Source organism: Paroedura picta, chromosome 8, assembly GCF_049243985.1.
Source record: "Paroedura picta isolate Pp20150507F chromosome 8, Ppicta_v3.0, whole genome shotgun sequence".
Classification (NCBI taxonomy): domain Eukaryota; kingdom Metazoa; phylum Chordata; class Lepidosauria; order Squamata; family Gekkonidae; genus Paroedura; species Paroedura picta.
In genome coordinates, this window is record NC_135376.1 from 29,394,169 (window position 1) to 29,422,038 (window position 27,870).

Sequence of the window (27,870 nt, forward strand, 5' to 3'; positions counted from 1 at the left end):
GGAAAGAGAAAACAGTGGGGAAAGGGGAAATGAGATGCTCCCTGTGTCCTTGCAGCTCTTTTTACCCTTTGCAATTAGCTTTTGGCCTGGGTTGGGGACACTGGCACTTGTGGAAGATAATCTTCAGATGGATCTCTGGCTGATTTGTTTCTGGCTTCTATTCAAGGTGCTCGCGCTTACATTTAAGTTTTTTCATTTGAAGGACAACCTCTCTCTGCATGTTCCCTGGTGGCATCTGCTGTCTAACCACCAACGTGTATTTCCTATCCTCTGTTAACCAAATTAGCTCTTTTTAAAACAACAATAACTTTCCAGAAAGCCATCTGTAAGAATATCAGGGTCATGGATAAGACACACACTGCAGTAATCTTACTGGAGCCCTGCAGTTCTGAGTGTGGTCATCTCTGCAAGCTTCCTTGAATTCCATGCAGGACAAAAGAGAAGAAGTCAGCTTAGAAAAATGCCCACCTCAAACCTGTTCAAAGATTGACAGCTTCATTTGGAGAAAGGAAGCCCCATATATATTTGTAAAGCAGACTCTAGGCTATTATTATTCCCAGGTGGTAGAATGACCTTGAGTAATTTGTAGCTAACAGTTTTAACATAGTTCTAGTACACTATGATTATTATTACTTTTAAACCAGGGAACAGGAAAAAAGAATGCCGGTTATTTCACAGCACCGCCCTGAAACTAAGAGGTTGGATTCTTAAAATAGTTTGATGGCACCCCAGCTGAATGAACAGACAGAGATGATATGGCGCTTATGAAACGGAAAATTTGTGAAGCACAAAGGCTCAGCATAGCTTTCAGACATGCGTAGATCATGTGCGGCAGTTCATTCTACAAGTTCAGCAGGCTCCTTGTCATCCACTGTTGTAGGAAATCACTTCCCTTATAAAAATAGGTTGAGATATGAAATTATGTTATGGCATTTCTTTTCATGATTTGAGGGGGAAAGGACAATTAAAAAAATAATAGGTTTGTCATTTTCCATTGTGCCTCAGCTGTTTACCAGCTTTTGGAGCCTCCACACAGAGTTAATTTGCTATGCAATTCAACCCCCTAAGAAGAAAAGAATTTCAGTATAAGGGACAATTAAACTCCTACCTTTTAATTTATAAAGGTGCTATGTCTAAAAAGACTCTTAAACCTGAACCACCCTCTTTTATTTTCAGTTTCCCTTAAAAAATGGACATACTGATAAACTTGAATTGAAATAAAAAAAACAGTTCTCAAAAATCGTATCTGCATAGATGCCAGAACTAATTGAGATATATGTTGAAGAGCTGCCATTAAAGTGGGCCTCTAGGAGTGACTGGAGTGACTGGCCTCTAGGAGTGACTAGAGTGACTGCCCTGTATTGAGCCCCTGAAATATACTACATACAAATTTCAAAATGCACCCATTGTTCATTTAGAAAGAGATCCCCAAATTATATATCTCCTATTTAGAAACTCCAACAAAATGCAAAATAATATGCTAAAAAATCTCTAACAGTGTGATTCTATACACTATGAGTAATTTCAGATGGTTATTAGGGAGCTGAGGGAAGTGCAAGAACACTATGCACAGAGTTTGGCTCACTAGCTGTTACAGCAAAATATTACTTACTACTTCCCTTATATCTAGGTACAAAGTTTATGCCCTAATGGAAAAGGGGGGCAGAACTGAGCATGCTGGTTCTGCTTACCCCTTACATCTGAGCACACTGACCCTGCTGTTATATTTGTCTTTGCTGTGAACAGTGTTGCATCTACATAGGTACAAACTCTTTACCAATGTAGGTGCCATCTAGAGTTGCCAAACATGGCCTGTCCACCAGTGGAAGTGGGTCAAGGAGAAGGGGGAGGCCATAAGCCACAGCATGAAATCACTTCCAGGAAAATCCAGCAGTGTTGACACACACCAGATATTATCATCATCATCATCATCCTCAATTGCATGCGTTACCCAACCTTTCTCTTAAGAGGTTGGATTCTGGAGGAAATTTGCCTCCCTACCCCAAAGTGACAATCGGCATTTCCCTGGGCATGCAAGAAAGGGCCACTGGAGCCAAGCATGGACACAATCCCTTCTGCCCACCCACTTACAATCTGCCTAAATTCACAGAATCAGCATTCCTGTGAGGTGGCTATTTAGCCTGTGCTTAAAAACTTCCTTCTCTCCTCCAAGTTAAACATGTTGTTTATTTTGAATGTTTGAAGGATTTTTAGGTGTCATTTCAAAAGCAGAATATAAGAAAATGATTTTGTTCCTTCAGTTCCCTGGTCAGGGCCAGCATCTCTGTCTATCTCTTTCTGTCTGTCTTTGTCTCTGCCCCCACCTATATATATATAGCTAATGAGTGGGACAGCCCTAAACAAACAAATCATAAAATAAAGGGGCTGCTCAGCACAAAAGAAGACAGAAGAGGAAACCTGAAGTATCAAGGAGAGAAGAGGGCAAGATCGCCATAACAACATATGGAAATGCATCCAGTGAATAAAGAAGAGCACTGTAACATGTCTCACCAGTCTCCTTGGAGAATAATCTGCGCCTCAACTGATCTACTGTAATTAAACTATGTACTCTCACTATGTACTCTCACTGTTCCCAATCAAATTGCAGCATTGCAAACTAAGAATTTAGATAGCTGTAGAAGATCTTTTTAAGGAGGCCTTTTCATGCAGAGAAAGCATATCAATATTCTTACGATAACCGTTTCTAATAAAATGTCCTGCTACTCTCTGCCTAATCTGCACCTCAGTATGTTATCATATCACCACCTCCACAGTGCTGTTATCAGAATCTGTAAAAAAAAATGGAGTTTGTTGAGGAATGACTAGCAAAATATTGGTGCAAAAAGAAGATCTTGTGCACGTGGTCATTAGGATAGTCTATAGTCTAAGGTATGGTTGCCAACCTCCATATAGTGCTTAGAGATCTCTCAACTGATCCCCAGGTAACAGATGTCAATCTTCGTGGCGAAAATGGTCCCTGCAGAAGGTGGACTCTATGGAAGACCCTCCACTTCTCATGCTCTGCCTACTGGACATCAAAACTGGGGGATTTGTTTAGAAATATTAAGTTTTTCTCCATGTTCAAGTACACTAATAGAAACCAAAGCTCAAGGGTAAGCACTCTTCTTCAGATTTTAGCCATTATTTCCAGTTCCTACTTTATAACTTCAATGGCCCAAATACAGTTTTCAGTTATGGTAACATTTTGGCACCTGATCATTGCAGTGCAGACTTCACACATATACCAAACAAAGGAGATACAACAGCAAAGAATCAGCACTATCATTGAGTGTGACTAAAGGGAAGGTGTAAACCACCATTAGTACAGGGGGATACACAATGAAATCCTAAAAAGAGTTACAGCCTAAATCCAGTGATTTCAGCGGATCTAGAGGGGTATAACTGTACTTGGGATGTTGTCAATAGTTATCCATTTACACATTCTGCTATAAACTAAATCTCTGGATGATTCTATCCACCCCAGGATCTAAAAGAAGATAACATGAGACCCTACATCAGACAAAAACTTAGGAAACACTAAAGCACATTGAAAACACTTTTTGTGTATAGGGTTCACGGAAGTAAGGAATGAAAAGAAAGAGAATTGAGAATTTTTTGAAAAGTATTGTTTTTAGTTTGTCATTGTGTACTCTTGTTGCCATAGCAATTGCCTGTCTGACAGACTTCCCACAGTTTGCTTTATATCCAACATACTAAAAGACTGAGCAATCCCTGCAGTTTTGCACTGAGTGACATTTTCTTTTCCAAGGATGTTATCCCCAATGCATATAGGTGTGTTCCCAGAAAACCCAGCATTATCTTTTGCTACCTCATTGGTTCTGCATGCCCTTTCTTAATGGATAGCCCATAAAAGAGGGACAGGACAGGGCCAGGTTCTGTAAGGCAGGGTTCTAAATTAAATCAGGGAGGTTAAGTATTTTTCCACTGCTATTAATTATTCTTCTCTGCTTCTCACTGCAGCACCTCTCCACCTCCTAGATGAATGAATCAACGTACACAATTCAGGCTAAAACTGGCATATTTTTGTTCTTGCACCTGGAAATCACTGGAAAAAGTCACCTAAAATGAATGTACTAGTACAACATCTGCCCATAATTTTATATTTCATCCCAACAGAGATGACAAGAATATGACATCCTAGAGAATCATTTTGAAGGGGGAAGGGATTATATTTCTAAGAAGAGAACAAGAGGAACAATTACAATTTCCAGATGGACACTCGCTAGAGGGAAAAGGTTTTTTCTCTTTGCTAATTTTCCCTGTAAAAACCATCAGGTTCCTTTTACCATTTTGAAGAAATGTACAATCCTTAAAAAAAAAAAAAAATCTCCAGTAGAGCTAAAATCAGTTGGAGGATTGTAATTTGTGGAAAGAGAAATGGCACTGGGGAACAGCCCCCCCTTCTACTAGCATCCCCCCATGACATCACATCTTCATTCTTTGCAATCTATACAAGAAAATACAATCCTCATGCTCAAGGGACTACATCTAACATCAAGTCTATTCTAATACGATATTACATATGATTTTTGAGACAGAACTCAAATTAACCATTGCATATACAAATTAACCCTTTCTCTATAGCTGACACTCTAAATTTGTCATAATTACACAGCCATCTTAAGCAGGGACACCCTTTCAAGGCCATTGAAGTTCGTCACATAAGAAAGCCTGGTCAAATGCAGGGATGGCTGGCGGTGGGGATATGAGGGGTGGACATGAGATCAGCAATGTCACCTACATCATTATATCACTTCCGGGTTATGCCACTAGAAATGATGTAACAATGACAACATCACTGTGTTTATTTTTCTCCTGCTGCTCCAAGCTCACCAAAGGGAAGCCTCCTGCTATAGCAGGCGTAGCTTAGGATGACATGGTTAGTCAAAGAAATGGTCCTTTTAAAAACTATTCAAATGTTCATATTGGAGATCACATGAAGTGACCAGTAGTAGAATTCCCACCAAATTCTACCCAATGAGAGCAGGAAAGGTGAATCTGTTTCTTGCCAATCACTGCAAAGGTCCAAGGAATTCTGAGAAAAAGCAAAGTTTGGATAAAACTCATATTCCTGGGTGGATTTTGTACACTGCTGGCTTGCCAGCAACCCTTGCACATTAAACCAATTTTTTTTAAAGCAAAAACAAGAGTTCTTATGTTCCTAATTCAGCATTTTCATTCTGCCTTAAAATGGAATTCCTGAAGTCCAACATTTCTCAAGGTGTAAATAGAAGAATTTGGACCAGCATGATACAGTTGCTATACAATGTCTGAAGTATTTTCTGAAACACACAAAAAATTAGAGTGGCCTGACAACTGGCAGGAGATGGGGGATTGTAGGTGTCATATCTCAAGAAGTGCAATCTGAGAGTTCCCTCAAACCAACACACAGGAGTCCCAGGCAAAGGAACAATGCTGCTGTTAGTTTTTATTTGAGGAAGCATCAAGAAAGAGTCTGTACAGGCAATTTGACTGTCGAAGATGCTTTACCCCAAAAGGGTATACACTTGGACTCCATGTATACACTTGGACTCCTACCCCCTAAACTTCATGGGAAAATCCATTCCTATGGAAGACCCATTTGATCCAGGAGAGTGTGAATCTTAGAGATAGTTAGTCTAGCTAAAACCTAGATGGCAAAAACAATTATAAGCAATACACTGTGTATTTACATTCTTAGAAGGATAGGAGACAAGACATTTCCATAACAACAGGGCTCTCTGACTTCAGGGAGCCAGGTGAAGAACAAAGTGATTCCAGATGTTAGGGGTAGTCAGCAGGAGTAAAGCTGCAGCCTGGGGGACTAATACCCAGATTGACATGGCACATGACAGTAGGTAATCACTGTTGGAGAAGTGATATTCAGCGATGCACAACAATGTCACTTCTGGGGTGAACCAGAAATGCTGGCATTGCACCAGGATAGCAACTCTAGAATTGTCCCAAAATTCTTTGGAGTTTCTGGGTGAGTACTAAGGTACTATCCAGGTGTGATGCCGGCCATTCTGGGTTGCACCAGAAGTGTAATTATTACACAGTGCCAACCCCTCCATTTCGCCAACCTGCTTCCACCCCTAGTGGGTTGAACATCAGTGGTTATCAACAATAATTACCAGGAGTTTGACCACCCTTAGTGGGCACCTGGGAAGCCTGCAAGGAATGTAGTAGTAGAAAATGAATAATTTCTTAAGGCTTCATTCAGTCTCAAGTCTCAAGGGATCTGTTGCCAAAATGAAAACAGAGATCAGAGTATCACAGGGAGAGAAACAAAATGCTTTGTGTGATTCCTATTGTGGATAAAGACTTGGACATAGAACCTGATTGGTTAACTTCCATCTCTACTCTTCCATGTTTTTACAAATAGCTGGATAATAGTGACAATTACCCTTACAATTACACTGGAAAAGAATAGTCTCCCATGCAGCTGTTCTCTGTTCATTCATTCTCATTTCTACATCACTTGGAAACATTTGTGACTTAGTATGGAATATCAATATTTTGGAGAGCTTAATATTGGCTTGTAAAGTTGTATTTCTCATGTGTAAAGACCATGTTCAAATTGCCTGGTATTTTTGTCTATTAATGGAATTTGTATTCTTTTTCTCCATTGCTGCTGTGCAATCTGTTCACTGTATTTTTAACACATAAACATACGGTGAAAGCCCCGAAAAGGCAAATAATACTGCAGTAGTCAGACATATGTTGCTTGATGACACCCATCATTTATCTGTGAGGATGAAATGTAAATGAAAAGAAGTACACCAGCTAGAGAGATAATGCACAAGATTCTAAGAAGCAAATTCACAGCAAAATGGAGAGGACGACCAGTCAACCTGGACTGGGTCAAGAGGTGCCCTTCAACATTCAGAATGCATTGTCTGCTCACTGAAGGCCTGTTTTATACATGATGAGATAAATCAGATAGAAGTACATGAGGTGAAAACTAGGGATGTGCATAGGGGGGAAAGTTGATACTTTTCAGATTTGAGGTTTCCTGATTAAGTACAACTTGAATCAACTGAATCACTGATTCGGTATATTGATTTGAGATAGGTTGATTTGGAAACCGCAAACTAATTTGGCTAAAGCAGCCACTAGACAGCTGGCCTCCAGGAATCTTTAAATGCTTCCCTGCAGACCCCTCTGTGGAGCCTGGGGGTGCCATTTAAAGACCCTACCGAACAGCTGATCCTTAAGATCAGGTTCTTTGTGCGCTCTCCCCATCCTTCCAAGTCTGCAGAAGGCCAGATCACCTTAGCCTGGGAAGGATCATGGGGGGTGGGGGAGCATTCAAAAGGTCCGCCAAATAGAAGGTAATACTTCAACAAGCCAAATCAAGCCTGAATCAATTCAGGCTTCTCTGATTTGGCTGGTTTAAACTCAGAGGAAATTTGATTCAGGTTGGATAAGCCCCAAAAATACTTGAATCAGCACAGATTTGAATATTTTCAATCTTATCCAAGCTGAATTTCCCATCCCTAGTACAAACTCTGTTGAGATGTCCTTCCTCCCACCCTAAAAAACCTTCTATCAAACCAGATATGGCTAGCAGGGCTGACACAAGGATTTTTGGCCCCGGCAGCCGCTGCTACATCATCTCAGATGTGTGCACAATGTTTGGACCTTCTTCCTTTGCCTCATGTAGAAAGATGCAAGGAAAGTGTCTCTCACTGCTAATGGCTCTAATACTGGACACTGCTTGCCTCCTTCTGCCACATAGTTGCTTCCATGCTACATGTGCAGAAACTGCTAGCTGTTGGGCAACAAGAGGGTGAGGGTCAGTTCAGCAGTGGAATAGGCTGCCCAAGGAGGTGGTGAGCTCCCCCTCACTGGCAGTCTTCAAACAAAGGTTGGATACACACTTTTCTTGGATGCTTTAAGACAGTGGTCCCCAACCTTTTTCTCACCAGGGACCACTCAACGCTGGACAATTTTACTGAGGCCCGATGGGGGGGTAGTTTACTCCTCTACTCTCAACCACTGCCCTAACGCTCTCTGATTGCTATGGTAATGTGTAAACATCCCTTCAAAATAAGATACAGACACGCCACAACAATGAACATAAGGAACATTTTATTTTCATGGAAATTTTAACTCATGACCATGACAAATCAATGGGAACCCTGAGCTTGTTTCTCTGCAACGAGACAATGACACCCGAAGTGTGTCGTAAAGCAGTGGTCCCCAACCTTTCTGAGGCTGGGGACCGGCAGGGCATCGGGCCACACCCGCGCATTGGGCCACGCCCGCACATCGGGCCACACCCGCACATTGTGGCTTGTGGCCTGGGAAGTTTTTTACTGTGGGGGGGGCGGGGAGAGGGAGCCGCAGCCCGGCGCCATGGCCTTCGCGGCCCGGCACCAGGCCGCGGCCCGCAGGTTGGGGACCACTGTTGTAAAGGGCCGGGGGGATGAAGTAAAGGGCCGGGGAGGAGGGGGGAGAAGGCGTCCTTCGTGGCCCACCTCCAATTAGTCGATGGACCACATGTGGTCCACTGCCCACAGGCTGGGGATTGCTACTTTAGGCTGATCCTGCGTTGAGCAGGGGGTTGGACTAGATGGCCTGTATGGCCCCTTCCAACTCTATGATTCTATGGTATAAGGGGAGGCTCCTCTTGCCTAGCCATGTTCAGCAGTCAGCTTCAGGACCACTGGTGACACTTCCTTTTTCTCTCCCTCTTGCCTGCTGGGAACAGCTGTAGGTGTCAACTTGGTGGTGCTACAGTGAGTGTAGCTGCTGATCTTGGATAAAGTGAGAAACTTGGAGAGAGGGTTGTGGTGTTTCTCAAAGTCTGGCAGTCTAGGCTGTCACCTAGATTTTCCTAGCAGTCAGGCTGGGTGCAATTGCTGGTAACTGGCCAGGAAGAACCCTAAATTATTATCCAAAGAATTGTATTATTTGACTTTACTAGACATTAGAGGAATGGGGCAATTGCTCCCAGTCTACTCTAAATCTTTTCTAGTCTAACTTGCATTCCACTGCTGTGGCAAAAGTGCAAACTCTTGAATGGGTGTTTAGCATCCTGGGTGGGTTTATAGCCATGATTTGATAGAAAAAGGTGTCACTTCTGTAAAACAGCAATTACTGTTATAAGTAATTGCCTCTCCTAAACAGTAAATGTCCTCAATAAGTCAACTACTTTGAGAGATTACAGAGCAGGCCTAATGCTTTTTGTCTGAGAGAGAATTATAGAGGAGTAAGAGGTACTTCATTCACACAGAATGCTTACTAGAGAACACACCGAGTATAAAATGTACCAAGAGGCTCTCCTATGTCAGCCCCATGGGAATAAATGGAAATAGGGTGAGAGTTATCTTCTTGTTAAACACCTAGCCATGTCAATTACCCCTGCACAAGAAATGTTACTGGCAGATTGTACAAATGCAATATAATTAAATGTGAATTTCAAAGCATCTTTAAAAAGATATTAAAAGCAAACAGCGTACATTTCCAATGATTTCACTCCACAATTTACAAAGTGCACAATGCCCACACTGTTTACAGCAGGAAGCTGAGCATTCAGCAAACTTCAAGCATTATTAACATGCATCAATTCTTCCTTAAAACATCCAATATTCTTTGCAATAGTATTACTGTATTACACTATTTGCAATAGATTCCCTGCACCCAGATACCACAGATTCATGACACACAGTTCTGACAAAGGTTTGCACAGTATATCAGAAAACAACGGTGATATTTTAACTTGCCTTTTTTGTGTAAGGGTAAACCTTAAACACAGCAAATAAAATAAAAGAGTTGAAATAAAATATGTTTTAAAACATGCAAAATAATAATACAATTAGAATCTCTAATATCTGAACGCACAATCAATATGTCTCAATTACCTGAATTCTCTTTGTATTTTATAAACACACATATGCACACAGAGTACTATGAATGATATGGCAACTATTCTTAAACCTCTCTGGTACTTCCCCCTTTTCTCTCCATCAAAACTCAGCAAGGCCTTGCACAAACCACACATTTCCTAGCAAAACTGTTTGGTAGCCTATGTGAAGACTCATTTTCAACACTCAAGTTTTCTGAAGTAATTTCTGCTGATTCTCCAATCCCACGGCCATTCCAGTAGGAATGGTGTGGATTTCTCTGTGAAACAGTTCTGCAGATGAAATTACTTTGGCCGACACTCATGAACAGACTGAGCAGATCAGAAATATGTTCAGATTGCCGTGAGCAACTAGCACTAACTTTGCAGTTGCTGTTGGTCACAAGGACCGTTTACACACTGGAGGTTTCATGCTGGGCTGCAGGCTGGAGTTTTAGTCATGGCAGGTTGCCCCACCTCTTCCTGCACCCACACGGGGGAGCATTTGGCCTGGTGCACCTCATCCGACACTGATTTATGCTCCTGTATGGGAGCTGGGGCAGTGAAGTTTACAGTGCATAAATGGTCAAGTAGACTCACAGCTGAAGTGACTATCCAGCTGGGGGTTCTCATCCATCTCATCCCCTCAGCAAAATAACCACAGTGATGTTGCAAAAGGGCAAGGACATAAGCAATGCTCTGGACCTTTTCATTGCAAAAGGGAGGGTGGAAAGAGCTTGTTTTTCCCCATCTTAGGTGCTCAGGGAGGTATGCAAGTCTCTGCATTGCAAGAGAGAGATAAAAGAGCATTTATTTCCTTTTCTCAACAGCCTGACTCACAAATTAGAGTTGGGGGGAAAGGGATGCCTAGCTACATTTGCTCATATCCATCTGTTCTTGTCCTGACTAATGCTATCCTGATGCGATTGAAATTTAGAGTGTAAATTTGTAGGACAGGGAAGAACCTGCTCTTGTTTATTTACAAAATTCTGCAAAACATCATGGACATAGATGGCGCAGGGTAAATAACCATTATTTGGTAATTAAGACTGGTAATTAAGATTGAAAAAGAATACTTTTCTTATGAAAACTACCTGACTAAACACTTTCTGGTAGATTATAATTTTCACCATAGACCACATGATCATGTAAATAAATGAATTTATAAGATGTAGTCTGCATTTGCTTCCAACGTGGCAGCAACACTTCTGAAGGCATTCATAACCAGTTCAACCTGGAGGAAAGGAGGTGGAGAGGGGACATGGTAGCTCTCTTTAAGTATTGGAAAGGTTGTCATTTAGAGGAGGGCAGGGAATGGTTCCTATTGGCAGCAGAGGATAAGACCCACAGTAATGGCTGTAAACTATGTATAGAATGGTACAGGGGGGGAAATGTCTGGAGTGGAAAAAAAATCACAGTCAAAGTAGATCAGTGGTAGAATCAGCTGCTACGGAGGTCGTGAGCTCCCCCTCACTGGCAGTCTTCAAGCAGCAGCTGGACAGAGACTCATCATGGATGCTTTAGACCAGGAGTAGTCAAACCTGTGGTCCTCCAGATGTTCATGGACTTCAATTCCCATGAGCAAACACTGGCAGGAGCTCATGGGAACTGTAGTCCATGAACATTTGGAGGACCACAGGTTGACTACCCCTGCTTTAGACTGATCCTGCAGGGGTCATTTCCAACTCTATGATTCTATGAAACACTGTATATGCTCTCCCAAAGTAAATACAAGTTTAGAACTTACCTTCAGTCCTGTCTGGCAACTTGCCACTCTTACTCGTCGTTCCGGCATTTACCGTTTCCGAAGATGTGCTTAGCTTGGTATTGGGGTCGCGTTTGGGTTTGGGCGGTGGTTGCTTGCGAGAGCAGCTGCTGCTTTCGTCGTCAGTGCCTCCCACTGAATGAAGCGACTGGGACCGCACGGAGAAGCCACTAGAACACGGATGGGGGAGCCTGTCCTGAGGAGCCGGCATTGTCATAAATCCCATGCGGAAATGTTTGCCCACATAGCCGCTTTCATTTCCTCGCACCACTTCGCCACCTAAGCTGTAAATAAAATAAAAAGCAAATGTTTCTGTAGCCGTACGTCTCTACACAGATAGAGCCACCTGGATGGCTACAAACCAACAACAGCTCTGTAGTTCGGTGCAGCGACTTCCTGCTTAATTACAGAATCACTCTTGACAACTTTAATACGGTCTTGTGTTCAGGGATGGCGTGGTGTTTACAAAAAGTACTTTTCAAACATTCACAATATTTGTTTTTCTGCATCAGGGAAGAAATAATTAGTCTGAGTTTAAGGCTTCTTCTGCCTGAAAAACTAAATGAAAGAATGCCAGATGACAAACAAATGATAGTTACCCTTCAATTAAATACCCATAGTAGCTGCATACCATTAAGATCTGGGAGGCCCAGGTCTGAAGCCCTGTTCTTCCACGGAAACTTACTAGGTGACATTGGGCAAGTCATGTGCCCTCAGCCTAACCTTCCTCATAAGGCTGTTATGTGGATGCAATGGAGGACAGGAGAATGATATAAGTCATTTTGGGTTTCTATTGGAGACGAAGGTGGAATATGAAAAGGGTTGCCAGGCCCCCACTGAGGGGGAATCCATGCTCTAGGGCCCTTTTCCAGTACCTATGAGCTGGCCAGTAGCAAAAGAAGGCCTGGACCTGCATCACCGGTGATGTAACTACAATACATCACCAGCAATGAAGGAATACAGCCAAAAACCCTATGGCAAAAATTACTTCTATCATAGAAGTCCTCATGTCACTGGCAACATGATGGCATCACTTCCAGTGCATTCTGGAAGTTATGTTGCTGATTCCCTAGCAACACTGTGCTCCCAGGAAGTGCCTGGCAACTCTGGGTATAAATGAAGTAAGTAAAATCAACAAGAGTTCACATTTTTCATTTCAGTGATCCCATGAATATGATTTTCTAATTTTACTCTGCCAACTTCTTTTAATGAGTTGCTGGCAAACTCTGCTGAAAGCAATTCAACTATCATTTAACTATAGAGTTTAATCATTGTGCCAAAAATAATGATCATGCCTTCTAGTTCCAGGGTGCCCTCTAAACTGTGCATCTGAGCAACCACTCATTAACATAGGAGGTCCTGCTCAGCAGCAGTCTGGATCCACACAGTCCCATTCCCCATTTTTACATTACTGTAGTTTTGTTCTTCTCAGGATGTGAACTGCTCTTCTCAGAGGAAATCCGGAGGATGGGGCTTGAGGGCTGCATCGTATCTGGTAGGATGGATAGTATTGGAGGAAATGGTTTTTCAGATACCCATCCAAGCTATTTAGGGCCTAAAAACTATGAACTAGCACTTTGAGTTGTTCCTGGAAGCAGATGGATAGCCAGTGGATTTTTCAGCATGGGGTGATATAACCTTTGTACCCTAGGGTTACCAGCACTGGGTTGGGAAATACTGGGAGACATTGTGGGTGAAGCCAGGAGGGGGTGGGATTTGGGTCAGGGAAGGACCACAATGGAGTATAATGCTATGGAGTCAACTCTCCAAAGCAGCAGTTTTCTCCAGGGGAATTGTTCTCTATCACCTGAAGATGAACTGTAAAAGTGGGAGATCCCCAAGTCTCACCTCGGGGCTGGCATCCACATTGTAACCAGTCACTGAGAGAAATCTGGCTGACACATTTGGGGGCAATTAAAGTTTCTGAACCTTGTATTATGCATCATGCCTCCAGATCTGATCACGACAATCTGGACTATGTGGCTTCCCCATACAACACAAATGCAAATGAAGTAAATGGCATTATTCCTAATATTCAAACTAGGATGGAATGGGGCTTCTCCAGGACCGTTTATGCACTGGAGGTTTCATGCTGGGTTGCAGGCTGGAGTTTTAGTCGTGGCAGGTGGCCCCACCTCTTCCTGCACCCACACGGGAGAGCATTTGGCCCAGTGCACCTCATCTTCCCCCTATTTGTGTTCCTGCACAATAGCTGGGGCAGTAAAGTGCCCAGTGCATAAACGGGCCAGGAGATCAGGATTAGCCTCTTAGCCTTTCATTTCAGAATATAGTGACAATAATTTACACATAATAAAATCAGTGCATTTAAAATAAAAGCTCCTGTTCCTTTCATAGTGTTGAAGGGGAAGGAGGGGGGAGTACACATGTGAACTCAAAAATGTTCTTCAAGTGTGCTAAATGTAAAAAGTATAATAAACATGTCCCCCCATCTTTTTACATTGTTTTGTTGATGGTAGCTTTTAGTTTGGAGCAATGAAGCTTCAGGAAGGGTAGTGTTTCATTTGTGTAAAATTGATATGCTTATAAAAGGGGGCTGATACTGAAGGAAACCTTTAAGAAAAGGGTGAACTTGGTTGGATCCCAATTAAATTTCTCATTGGAATGGAACTTTTCTGTCTCTGCTGCCGACTCATCTCTATGCAACACTGCTCCTGCATGATAGGTCACCCTGAGGACAGGCATGAGCAGAGTCTGCAGCTGGAAGGAGGAGTGGGTGGGATTTGCTATGTCAACCTGGATCTTTCATTTTTTGAGGGGGGAGGGGTGGATGGGTAGAAGGACTTCCTCCTATTGTTGGCTTTTCCTTTTCCCTACCTCACGTGACAAAATACATATGCCAAGGTAGCTGTAGGGTATAGAGCTGCAGTACATTCTCTCCCTCTCTGACTCAGGCCTGTTTTGTCCCTTATTTAACATGAGTGTTTTCTACCTTGCCCTCAAGAAATTTTTAAAAATCTCAGTCTATTAAGTCTGCCATTTTGCAGTCATGAGAGCGAAGAACGGTCCAGATGCACCAAACCATTGTTGAGTCATAGCTGGTGTCAGTTTCTCCAGAATGCTAATTTTAAAAAGATCAAAAGTAGAACTCATTAATCATTCCTCAACAGTCTGAAACTTCATACCAAAGAAGAAATCTGTGTCTAATTCAAATGATTAAAGATGCTTCTGTTAATCTTTAAAAAAAATTATTTTGCAAATTAAGTATAATCCACCACTTTTGCATAGCAATGAACCCTTATGTCAAATTTGAAGTGAGGATTATCACTGAAATATGACCAGAATGTTACATGGTGAACAATATTTACTTCTATGGTACTTTGTCAATGAGTTTGGCAAATCTTTTTTTAAAATTAAAAAAATATATGTGCATTGTACTTGTGGGGGAGGAAAAGTGGCCTGATCTCATCAGATATCAGCACTTGGAAGGAAGACCACCAAGGAGGACTTGCAGATGAAGGCAAAAGCAAGTAACCTCTGCTTCTCACTTGCCATGACAGCAATTTGCTGGGGTTCCATAAGTCAGTTGCAATTTGATGCAGCTGGATATTTGTAGTGATCAGAGGAAGAGAAACAGGTCAACCCTATGGTTGCAACTTCCAGTATGGAAAATTCCTGGAGATCCAGGGATGGGCTTTTAAATAGTTTGTATGAATATTTCATTTTTCTGTACTCTTGCCATTAGATGCCTTGAGGGCCTAACTGGTTGATTTTATTTATAAGTTCAATTTATATGCTGCCCCTCACCTGCGAAGTAGAGCTCAGAGCAGTTAGGGACTTAGGAAATATGTGTTGCAGCAACTGCCACCACAACAATTTCCCTTTAAATTAAGGAAGGAAGCCCTGATCAGAAGTGAACCTGCAATGTATCACTCTCTGCAGTTAAGATCAAGCATGCTTAAGAAACTAGAAGGGTGGTTCTACTGGAAAACACATGATACTGAATAAACAATTGAAACCACTATTCATTCATATTCTTTCTCTCTCTCTTCATAACTCAGCCTTTCTCAACTTTTTTACTGTTGAGAAACCCCTGAAACATTCTTCAGACTTCAAAAAAACTCCAGATGTGCTACCATGCCAGGCTACACCTGCACAGCCAGGTGATTGTGCCAGAGCAGAGAACTTGCCCGGAAGTCCAGAGTCCAGTCCAAGAGGTCAGGAGCTGGGTAAGACAGAGTTCATAAGAACATGGGGTAGGGAGCAAAGTCAAGCCAAACCATCATCAAAGCCAGGGAGAGTGGGCCAAAGGCAAAACACAAATTGGAATCAGGAACAGAGTTGAAGCCAAGCCAAAGAGCCAGAGTAGGAACATCAGACAAACCAGGGGTTGAAGAGCTGAGAGTCACAGGAACAACGCCTTTGGAGCCAGGCAGAGTAACACCCACATGGACCCCACAAAAGGCTTTGTCTCAAGGCCCTTCTAGCCTGAAACTGGGTGGAGCAGCCCTCAGCCAGAGAGCCTGCAGCTGGAGCTAATCCTTGGCAGAGGAAGGAGCTACAGCTGGAACCAATCTACCCTGACAGTGAGCTGCCAAGCATGCTGATCTTCTGACAGCTGTTAGGGTGGATAACCTCCTCTGATGCTGCCATTCAGGGCTTACAGTAGCCTTGGCCTGGGACTGCTGGTGCTGCTCCTCTGGTGATTCTTCTGGACTGGTGGCTGCTTTATTCATGGGCTTGATGTAGTAGGGCTGGGTATCCACCTGGCTGGGCCAAGGCTGTTCATCACTGGCCTGGTCCAAAGCCACATCTCCTGGTGGCACCAGGAGTGGGCCAGGCACATCCTCCAGACCGGTGTCCTCTGGAGCCAACTTCAAAGGTGCAGCTGGAGTGACCATGAAGTGGCATAATCATGCAGAATATGGTTGGGAGCACAGTTGTGTACATACCCACCCAGGGCCCCTCCCCTTCCTACCTCCTCCAAGCCCATCATTGGCCATTGGGGTGTCAGGTCAACATGACCATATATGCTAATATCACCCAATATGTTTAACATTTTTTTTAAAAAGATAAACATTAATTAACTGCCACCCATTTGGGAAATCCTTCCAGGACCATCAAGAAACTCCAGGGTTTCATGAATCCCCTGGTTGAGAAACCTGCTCTAATTAGTTATAGTTTTTGATCTGAAATCTGCGAATTTCACTCATTTTAATGTCCTGTACTTTCTGTACCATTATTTTTTCTTGTCCTGTGATGTAAAGAGTTGGAACAGATCTTCCTGACTGTAAGCAGCAGCCCTGACTGGGGCCTTGCCTGCTTTGTAGCATAAGAGACAGACCACGATTTGTGTGTGTTTTTCCGGTAAAGGAAAATGAAGACAGCTAGTCAAAGTGATTGTGCAGATGATCCCATTCCATTAGTTTTGACAGAAAGTAGTCTCAGCTCTTCACATGATAAGCTCCAGCTCCTTTTGAAATTCTATTATCCAAGTTGCAGAAAATGCTGCACAGCTTGTTAATATATATGGAAATGCCCATTTGGATTATTTCCCTGTGAGGTTTTCCTTTGGCATGGTCAGGTACAAATTGCCTACATGACAGGGCAAAATATTGGCTGAAGTTCAACACAGAAAGAGATACCTTGAAAATATATATTTATCAAAGGGAAAGTTGGCAAATTACTTTTCCCAGAAAAATCTTATTGGTCACTGCTCTTGACTTTTTGCTTTCTGCTGCACTGATAATCAATATGACTGCAAGTACATTTTCTAGGTTTCAGTCTGGAAAGTAATCAAAAACAGTGTGCATGTTTAGAAAACTTTACAAGTTTGGATAAACTGATTGGTTCTGGGTTGACACATGCCATAGTTGAATTTGATGTAAGGAACAGAGAAGCCAATTTCAGGTTGGGACATTCCTGGAGATTTGGGGGTGCAGCCTGGGGAAGTCCATGTTTGAGGAGAGGAGGTGGTATGTAATATGAGGATCAGCTGCAATTCCAGGAGGTCTCCAGACCTCACCTGAGGTTGGCAACTTTAGTATGGGAGTGCCACATTGTCGTACCTGCTATGCAATTTCTGCTCCCAAAATGATATCACTGACTGTTAAAAAGAATGATTTACAAAAAATCCAGAGATTAGATGAAGACCATATTAATTTTTGGAAAAGGAGAAGTGAACCCAAGATGGGATGCTCCAATTGTACAAAGGGCCATTTTGCTTCTTATGGTACAATAACAGGCAGATTAAACTTCCTGAAATCATTAACAATGTGAATTCAGGGTAAAGTAATTCAGTGTACTGTTAGAAGTTTGAACAGCTACTAAGGTCTTATCTGCATTAAGATCTTGCAGTGAAAGGTCTTGTTGGAATATGAGGAAACTTCTCAGTCATTTTCATGGTTCTGTTCAGTGCAATGTAATGATATTTAGTATTTTGATGGCATTTGATAACTCTTATGCCATGTTATTTAGGTTTTGACAGGTTTATGAAGTCTTTAGGAAATTTTAGATGTGACAACTCAAAACAATAAAGGTGAAAAGTCTAAACGTAAAACAATATCTACAACACATTAAGTTGGAAGCAATAGAAGAATCATACAATGACCAGAGATCTTTCCAGCTTTTTCATCCCTGCAAAAGCCCTTTCTGATTCTAGGCAAACTTATTCCTGGAACACACATATGTGGGACATATTCAGTGGCATCCTCATTGGGCAGATAAAAAATTCCATGAGCTTTGAAGGGGGATACAGTATATATTTCAGTGAAGCTGGGATAGAAAAATATAAATTTAGAAAACATTACTGAGCGGTTTAAAAAAACCTAAACACAAAAAAGTAACAGATGTCTTCAGTTGCTAGGCAATCCAAACAAAACATGAAAACATTTTTTAAAGTAGCAATCAGCCAGGGGACAAAAAATAAGGACAGACTAGCAAGGAGAAGGAAGGAAAATGGGTGATTGGTTGGGGATGAAGGCAGAAGGAAAACAGGTAATGGGCATCATGGGAAAGGTCTGCTGGGAGGAAAATCTTAACGGGAAAGGGCAGTGGCAAGTAACAAGCATGGAGGGGAGAAAAATGGCATTAAACTAGAAAATATGTAGATTTTACTGGAACTCCCTTCCAAGTTCTGCATGCTAATTCAGTTCACATTTTTCGCTTTTGAAAAATTCATGTTTTTCAAAAGGCTGCATTTAAAGTCAGGGTAGAAAACTAAGTACAGCCATTGTTAAAACAAGTTTTTCAAAAGGAAAAGAATTGTGAACTGAATTGGAATGTATTGGCGTGCAGAATTCGGAAGGGGAAAGGAAATAAAGCATTAGGTTTGGTCAATACTGTGAGGGATAAAAATTAATGCCCTGACCCAGGATCAAACCACGGACCTTTTATTCTTCAGCTTACTGTCCTCCAAAGTAGGCTACTGTCTGTACTGAAAGCCAATTAGAAAAAAATATATAAAGATTTCCCTGATTTTTTTAAAACCAGAGTCTTGTTAGGGAGTAATGCATTACTAGACAGATTACCTTTCTTATATTTATTTAAAATAAAATTGACAAAATGGGGAAAGTAAGCAATGCAGGATCTTCATTTTCAACAGAGTGCATGAGCACATGCACACACACTCCATATAAATCTTTCCCTGTTTTTTTTTTAAAGCAGAGATCCAAGTCTTGCAAGATATCAATGCATTGCCAGACTTATTCCATTCTGTTTTAAAAAATGAAATCAACAAGATGGAAAAAGCAAGCAATGAAGGATCACTAGAATCTTGGCTAGTGAACAGTAAATGCAGCTTGAAAAATCTTTTTGTACAATTTCAAAAAGCACACCCAATGCAAAACTGACCAACCATGCCACACAATGTGGGTGGTAGAGGAGTGCCCTCCCGTGGATGGGCAAAAGAGGGGAGGGCAAACCAGATGAAATCAGTATGCTTGTAAATTGCCTTCACCTTGGAGCAAAGAAAGGGAGAAACCACAGCAACAGCTCTTTAAAAAAGAGAGAAATACAGCAGACAGAAAATAAACTGAGTACTGAAGGGAGGAAAATCCATGCAAAAGGGAAAAAATACACATGATGGGAATGCATGTGAAAGTTAAAGAAAACACCAGTGCATAAAAGGCCTTTGTCTTTTAAATGATACTAGATTCCTGTTCTTTTCTAGATCTGAAGACTGTTCAAGAGTAGATAGGTGTATTCATATATTTTCCCTTTTACTTCCTTTAAATTCTCTTTTCTACAAAGATTTTATTACTTTTCTTTTGGAAAGCAAGGTGACATAATTATGCAAAATATCATTTTCAAAATCTAAGATTTTTTTAAAGTTTAAAAAACACTGCTGCAGGACTTTACAATGCCATGAAACTAGAGCATTGCTGAGTCAATTTACTACTAGTTACTATTTTTCACATCTTTCCTGAGCTCCTCATATTAATTCACATCTGTAACAAAAGTTCTGTAATAGGGTTTCTTGCCTCAAGCTGTACCATTATTCTAGAAATGTCATATACTTCACACAAAAAAACAACATTTAATTATTCTATGTGCCTGTATATGCAGTATTTGAATTTTAGTACAGACTCCAATTCCTTCACTAGCTACCTTCTAGATGTTTCATTCTAGGGCCTAGTCTGCATGCAAGAGATAATGCACTTTAGAAGTAGATTTTCCTGTTCCGCACAGGAAAATCCAGTCGCGAAAGCACATTGAAAGTGTATTATCTATTGTAGTGATCCCCAACCTGTGGGCCGCGGACCACATGTGGTACTTCGGCTAATTGGAGGTGGGCCCCGAAGGACGCCTTCTCCCCCCCCCCGGCCCTTTACTTCATCCCCCCCAGCCCTTTACAACACAATTCATTGTTGTGGCGTGTCTGTATCTTATTTTGAAGGGATGTTTAAACATTACCATAGTGATCAGAGAGCGCTAGGGCAGTGGTTGAGAGTAGAGGAGTAAACTACCCCCCCAACCAGGCCTCAGTAAAAGGCGTTGAGTGGTCCCCGGTGAGTGGTCCCCGGCGTTGAGTGGTCCCCGGTGATGAAAAGGTTGGGGACCACTGATCTATTGTATGCAGACTAGGCCTAGGTCTCATCATGTATAGAGTCATGTTTCAGAGTTGAGTAACAATGAATTCATCCATACTTACATATTGGACCCTTTATGGCGCTTTACACTTTAAAACAGGGTTGTGCCATTTATGGCTGTTTTTCCAAGACATTTTAAAGACATGAAATGAGTCAAGTTACTCTGGTGTCTGCACAAATATTCAGGTATGTTGTCTGAATACAACATCCATAGCATACTAAAAAAATACACACAGCCCTCTGGGAAATGGAGCAAAGTTTGAGTCCAGGGACACCTTTAAGACCAAAAACGTTTAATTCTGGTATAAGCTTTTGTGTGCATGAATTTATATCACTTCAGACCAACATGGCTACCCACCTGAATCAGTCTCTGGAAAATGTGTAAGCCAAGTCTTCCAAACTGTGATGTTAGCTTGTGCTCCAATAGTCAACTAAAGATGATTTATTTTCTTTTATTCCTTTCCTTTCTTTCAAACTCCTATGCTCTAGTGATCTTGACCAGCAGATAAAGGGCTTTTATTTCTTTAAGGAAAGTATGATAGAGAATACTTGGCCATAACAAGCATAGTCCATGGATCTCTATCCACCAGTAGTGTTTATTATCTTTTGATACAGTAGTAGAGGGTGATTTAGTTAAAATAGGAGCAATTCATAACTCATGATGAAAATTACAGTAAGGTCTTTTCACAGTCATATGGGACACAGAATTGGCCTTTTGGGGTCAAATTGAATAAGGCAAATAGCAACTGAAGGAGTTGCATTCAGAAATGAGAGCATAAGTACTTTATAGCAGCGAGGAACTGTTTGATATTTAATATAAGCTAGGATAGTTGGAGATGAAAAGATGCTAAAAAATGGCTAGAGCATACTCCCCCACCTTGTATGCTTCAGCTGATGTAATCTAAGTCCTTTATGTAATTTCTGATAGTTTGTCAAGATTTGCTTTCCCCAAGTCTCATATCATCCATTGCTAATCCAAGACAAGACAGTTTATTGTCTATTTCTTGCATCCAGTGGGAGTAAAATTTATCTTGATTGAGCTCATAAAGCTGTCTATCATTCTTTGTGGAGAAAATAACCTTTAGTCTATGTTTAAATACATACAGCCATGTTTTTGCTTCGATAGAACCCTGACTCAATGCTAATCTTAAACCTTAGGGTTTCTGTGATGCATTGCAAAAAATGTCAAAGCGGATAAGCAAATCGAACATGTTTAATGGCATATAAGAGATTACCAAATTAAGGCAATCTTGAATCCCAAAAAAACCCAGAACCACAAGTTAATTGATAAAATCACTGCATCAGATCAAAGGATAACATAGATATTAAGAGCAGATAATATGAGGCAGGTCAACCCACCTCTTGGCCTCTTCCTTTTCTCCCTCTTTTGGGCCTCCTCAGAGAAAGTAATACATAATGGGGAAATTGTGGTAGTACTCAGCCAAATGTCTTGTAATAAGATAATATCAAAAGTAGATAAAAATGAATTGACTTCTAGAAGGAGGGATTTAGTTTTCCAGAGATTCTGTAATTCACATTTATATCATTTGGTAAAAGTAAATGAAGCTGATTGTAAAACTTCAAAGCTGTTTTCATAATTGTGATAGAGTCCAGGAGGATCTACTGCCCTACATAGCTTAGGGAAGGGAAACCTGAGGCCATCAAAATGACAATTGCACTTGCAGTTTATACTAAGCTCTTCTTTAGTTAGGTGGTGGTGAGGAATCTCAGAGTTGTGCAAAATTTGCATTCAGTTCTACGTAATTACCTAATTAGCTCTTGGAACTTACACTTCTCAAATCCTTGTTGCAATATCTAGCCACCAGCAGATTGCAAAAGGCCCTTAATTATGTTAATCTACTCTGTGGAGTGGTTCCAAGTCCTCTTATACAATTTTAAGAAATACCTACTATTAGAGGACATTATTAGAATTAAAGTTAAAATTAGGAAGAGTATGTATTCTCCTCACCTATCTCAATCTTAATAAACAAATTATAATGAGTTAAAAGAAATTAAGATAAAGCAAGATAGAAATAAAGTAAAACAGAGGAGAATAAGGATGGACAGCAGTAGGACCGTTTATGCACTGGGAACTTTACTGCTTCAGCTCCCATGCAGGAGCACAAACCAGGGGTGGATGAGGTGCACCGGGCCAAATGCTCCCCTGTGTGAGTACAGGAAGAGGTAGGGCAACCTTCCATGATTAAAACTCCAGCCTGCAGCCCAGCATGAAACCTCCAGTGCGTAAACGGTCTAGCTGAGGCAACAAGTGCTCTGTCACCACAAATTACACTAAGCAGAGCTCCTGCTTGTTCACACAATCTAAATAGCTCAAAGGCTTTCCCTTGTAGCTGAGTTCTTTCCTTTCTAACTTGCCGTGCTTTTTTCAGCTTTAACAACTTTACTCTTATTTTCTTTGCAGTGTCAGTTAAGAAAGAGAGATGGTTCCCATTGCTTGTTCATTCCTATCACTTCTTTCACTTCTTTATAGACAATAGATAAATAAAATAAATATAGATAAATTCAACATTAAAAGTTCAAATGGCAAATAAGAATCACCAGGTAAACAAAGTTCAATAGATTAAAAACTTGTTAAGAAGCAGTTTTAAAAGTCTGATTTTAAAAAGTTAATATGTAGAAAGGTTAGAACAAGTAGAAGGTTAAAACACTAATTGAAGAAAAAGAACTTATTTTAAAAGTTTGTATTGACTGTTGCCCTATCTCGAGGTCAAAGATATAATCGTGAGTCTATGTACAAATGTTAAAAATCAGTAGATGTTATATAGTATACAGTTATGCCTATGAAAAGCAAGAGCTATCTGAGCTATGATTAGATCATGACTCTAGGATATAAAAATAGACAAGGAAAGGGCATTTTAATTTAACCTCCATAAATACAGTGGGCCAGCTCAACAAAAGATGGTTGAACGCAGAGTGGCTCTATACCTTTCCCTATTTCTGCAACTCAGACATTCCTTTTCTGCACTCAGCTACAAGCAAACTTATAACCCTGGAGAATTTTGAGTAATTAAATTCAACTATCTCTGGATTACTCCATCCACCAAGGGAGGCAATTTGGTTACGATCATAATTCTGACCTTTTTCACTGTTCTCCAATATCAGTGGAGACACCCCTCAATTAGCTTGTTATTCTTAAAACAAAAAATGACAGCCAGTTTGCCTCTTACTTCATCCCGCTATCCCCACTGTTTAAATTGTAGATCCATTAATATGACATCTATTTCCCAGAGAATAATTGGTGCATCTAGTTTCCCAAAAGGCTGCATTCATAGTTAAGGGGTACTAGAGGTAAAAATGGAATGAGATGAAAGTCCATGTATTTCTTGCCAAATGAGTGTTTTCACCTTGGAAACCACACAGTAAAAAAAGGCACTAATTCTCAATGGTGTTATACTGCCAATTAACTTTATTAAAATGCTAATGCAGCAGTTGTTGCTACATTGCCTGGAGGATGCAGGTAAGAATAGAAATTGTGATGACAAAATAGTAGTGCAACATCCATCCACAAGTCATCACTTCTATTAAGCACAAGCAGGAACCCCCCCTTCCCCCTTCCCCCTTCCCCCAAATTCAGGTTCTGGAATAATCAGGGCTATAATATAAAGAATGGGAGAATAGGGGGTTGATAGTAACATTGCTTGGAAGTACTATCATAACTGCATGTGTGAATGATGGTAATTACTCCACATGGGACTAGTGTGGAACCACAAATCATGTATTTGAAAGAGAAGTGATCATCTAGTCCAAAAGTCTTCCCTAAAATATAAAGCCCCATTTGTAACAGATTATTTGGTTCAAACTATTGTCAAAAATTTCCCAGAGGGAAGACTCTGTGCCCTTGGTGGTTTGCATCCCTGCTAAGTTATTCTTTGCAAGCTTCTCCCTCGCATTTAAGCTTAACTCACTTTGTTGTTGTTATGTGCGAAGTCGTGTCCGACCCATCGCGACCCCATGGACAATGATCCTCCAGGCCTTCCTGTCCTCCACCATTCCCCGGAGTCCATTTAAGTTTGCTCCTACTACTTCAGTGACTCCATCCAGCCACCTCATTCTCTGTCGTCCCCTTCTTCTTTTGCCCTCGATCGCTCCCAGCATTAGACTCTTCTCCAGGGAGTCCTTCCTTCTCATGAGGTGGCCAAAGTATTTGAGTTTCATCTTCAGGATCTGGCCTTCTAAAGAGCAGTCAGGGTTGATCTCCTCTAGGACTGACCGGTTTGTTCGCCTTGCAGTCCAAGGGACTCGCAAGAGTCTTCTCCAGCACCAGAATTCAAAAGCCTCAATTCTTTGATGCTCGGCCTTCCTTATGGTCCAACTTTCACAGCCATACATTGCAACTGGGAATACCATAGCCTTGACTAAACGCACTTTTGTTGGCAGGGTGATGTCTCTGCTTTTTAGGATGCTGTCTAGATTTGCCATAACTCACTTAATCTAGCTTAATTTGTTTCATGTGCTTTTAGATTAAATTTACTGCCTATTTTCCTGTTCTCGTTGGAGTCAGTGAATTGCCCTCTTTTCATGCTGATATTCTTTTCAATTTTTAGCTAACATTTCTCTTTATCTTCTTTTCTACATGTTGAACCGTAGTTCTTTGCAATTTCCTTGTGTGGTCTGATTTTAGCACAATTTAGTCCTTTGTGAGGCTTGATCTACACATGTAGCCAAATGAGCTAGTGGAGTGAGCTACGTTATATCTGTGTGAAGGTGGACCTTTTAAAATTGGTTTATCATATAAATAAACTCCCTAAGAGAAGAAACCTAGCATAACAGGTACCAGTAAAACTCCTACCTGCTAATTTTTGGATTGCAAAGAGAGGTTATTTTCTGTGGCGGATCATTCAGAAGTGGTGCTCCTCTTGTAACTTGAAGTAGCACAACCCATTCTACCATTTCAACATTCTACCACCTCATTTATCTGTAAGTGTATTTCAGCATTGCCAACTTGCCTGGTGGGAGACCTCCTGCTGTTACCTCACATCCCCCACTGCCCCTTGAATGAGTGGCAATGGAGTAGAGACGTCAACCATGTGTAACTGTCTAGCTAAAATCCAGAAGTGATGTTGACACATCAGCAGCATCTACCCCCCCCTTGTTCTGCCCTCCAATTACCCCTGAATTCACATGTGTGCCAGGCAACCTTAGTTATGTCCAGATCTATCTTAGAAGGATACATTGACTTGAACATGCTAGGGCAGATGAGATTCTTGCAAGGGTGAGCACAGTCGTGGTATTACATCCCATATATGGGAAATATCCCTGACAACTGTTACCAAATAACAATTAGAAGTAGAGTCCCCCTAGTGTATTTCAAAGAAGATGGGATTTGAGCTAGGGTTCAAGCAAGGTATGGTAGGCAATGGGAGATCAAAGGGCAGGAACATGGGTGGGCACTATTGGTGACATCATACTGTTTGGCTAAGGGCATCTAAAATAATTCTCCCAGATGGGAGTGGGGGTGGCAGATATCCCACCTTCACCAGAAGCTTGGCAGTCCTAATTTGAGCCAAGATCTTTGAAATCCTTGTCCAAGAGCCTGCCTTTGAAAATGGATTTATTCTTTATAACATGAAGTCTGTTGCACTACAACAAATGAAGATAAGGCTGGCACAGCAATCACAAGACTGACATTCGGCAACACAGTACTGCTGGGCTAGGCCCAGTTGTATACCAGGGAACCTGCAAGGTCACTTCTACAGGCTTAAGTCTTGTACTGCTCCCACCTGTGTGCCCACTTCCCCTCAGCATGACCCATGGGTGTCTTTGCCTGCCATATATCTTGCCAGTCCATGGCCCCAATCTCTGTATTTAAGTATCTGCAAATTGAGCTACAGTGAGAATTAGATATATTGCTTTAAAAAAATGATAATGCTGAGCTATGCTTAATTAGTGTACCATATATTTGCATACTAGGGATGAGCTATAAGTGGTAGTTTTTAAATCCACACTAATTAGTTCATTCTGAATCACAAAAACAAATGCCACAATCCACTCTGTAAATCCAACTGACAACTGTGGAAGAATTTGGAACTTGCTAGTAGATCTGCCCAATGTTTAGAATAGTTTAGCCACTCTTGAGTGCTTATGCCACCTAATTACCACATCCATTCTCTACCACCCTGGTTTTGTCTAATCTTCTGAGGATAAAGGACTGAAGTGCCTTTGAAATTTCTATTTCCTTGAAGAATAAATAGAATAAATTACGTAGAACATACACACAGACACACACAATATTTTTACTTTGTATCTAAGAAGATTAGCATAAATTCTATTTGTAAATGGTAACTTGCCCAAAAATTGAAGCTACACTATTTTTATCCACGCAAATGTGATTTCCTCAGTCCATGAAGAAATCTAATAATGGAGGGAGGAGGCAGAAAATAAAGAAATTTCATATCCTACTGACGGTTGTGCTTGCACAGATATTGCAAAATAGAGCATTAACTGACCTATATATTTTATCAACACAGACACACATGTGGGACATAAAACTGTCCTTAAAGACAACTCAGAAGCTTTGGCTGGTCCAAAATGTAGACCTTCTTGCATGGTGTGTGCATTTTCATCCTAGTGTGAATCTGATGTATTGGCTTCTTATCTGTCTTTGTGGTGATGCTTACCCTTACAGACCTTCATGGCCTGAACCTAGGATACCCATCTTCTCACTGGGACCAGTGGATCTCCTGCCCCCAACTCCTGTTGCTAAGTGCTGTTTTCTGAGCAAAGGGGGTAAATGCTGACAGCAGGAAGAAACACACAGGAAAATAAAGGAAAGATTATTGGAATCCCTGACACAATGACATCACATCCAGCATATCCCAGAAGTTATCTCATTGCTATGTGGTACTGTACTGTTGCCCTGATGTCTGGAAACCCTCTTTCCAATCCAAGGAGTATTGGACTCTTCCTTAAAGGATATGAAAGCAATTAACACAAAAAAGAAAAAAAAGCCACTCAGTAGTCTACAGAAGAAAATCCCGTCTACAGAAGAATCAGTGCAAGGATATGCTTCAGCTGCCAGGAACCCTGAATATGACAGCAGATGGATCCCCTGGAAGGGGCCAGTCGAAAGGATGTTCCACAGTTTTAGTCTGCTCTGAGGTTCCAATCTCAAGGCTACTCTTGAGGCTTCAGCTTGGTGTAGTGGTTAAGAATGATGGCTTCTGATCTGGAAAACTAGGTTTGATTCC

General features: G+C 41.3%; 1 protein-coding gene across 8 annotated transcripts in view; it reads right to left on the minus strand.

Annotated features, from left to right (window-relative positions):
• The window catches only part of NYAP2 (neuronal tyrosine-phosphorylated phosphoinositide-3-kinase adaptor 2), a 190,800-nt gene that overhangs the window by 89,970 nt on the left and 72,960 nt on the right, over positions 1-27,870 (minus strand). For all 8 annotated transcript variants that reach the window (XM_077348868.1, XM_077348864.1, XM_077348862.1 and 5 more), the window contains one exon: positions 11,598-11,899. In XM_077348868.1, the coding sequence (XP_077204983.1) occupies positions 11,598-11,899 (302 nt within the window). The remainder of the gene's footprint in view (positions 1-11,597; positions 11,900-27,870) is intronic.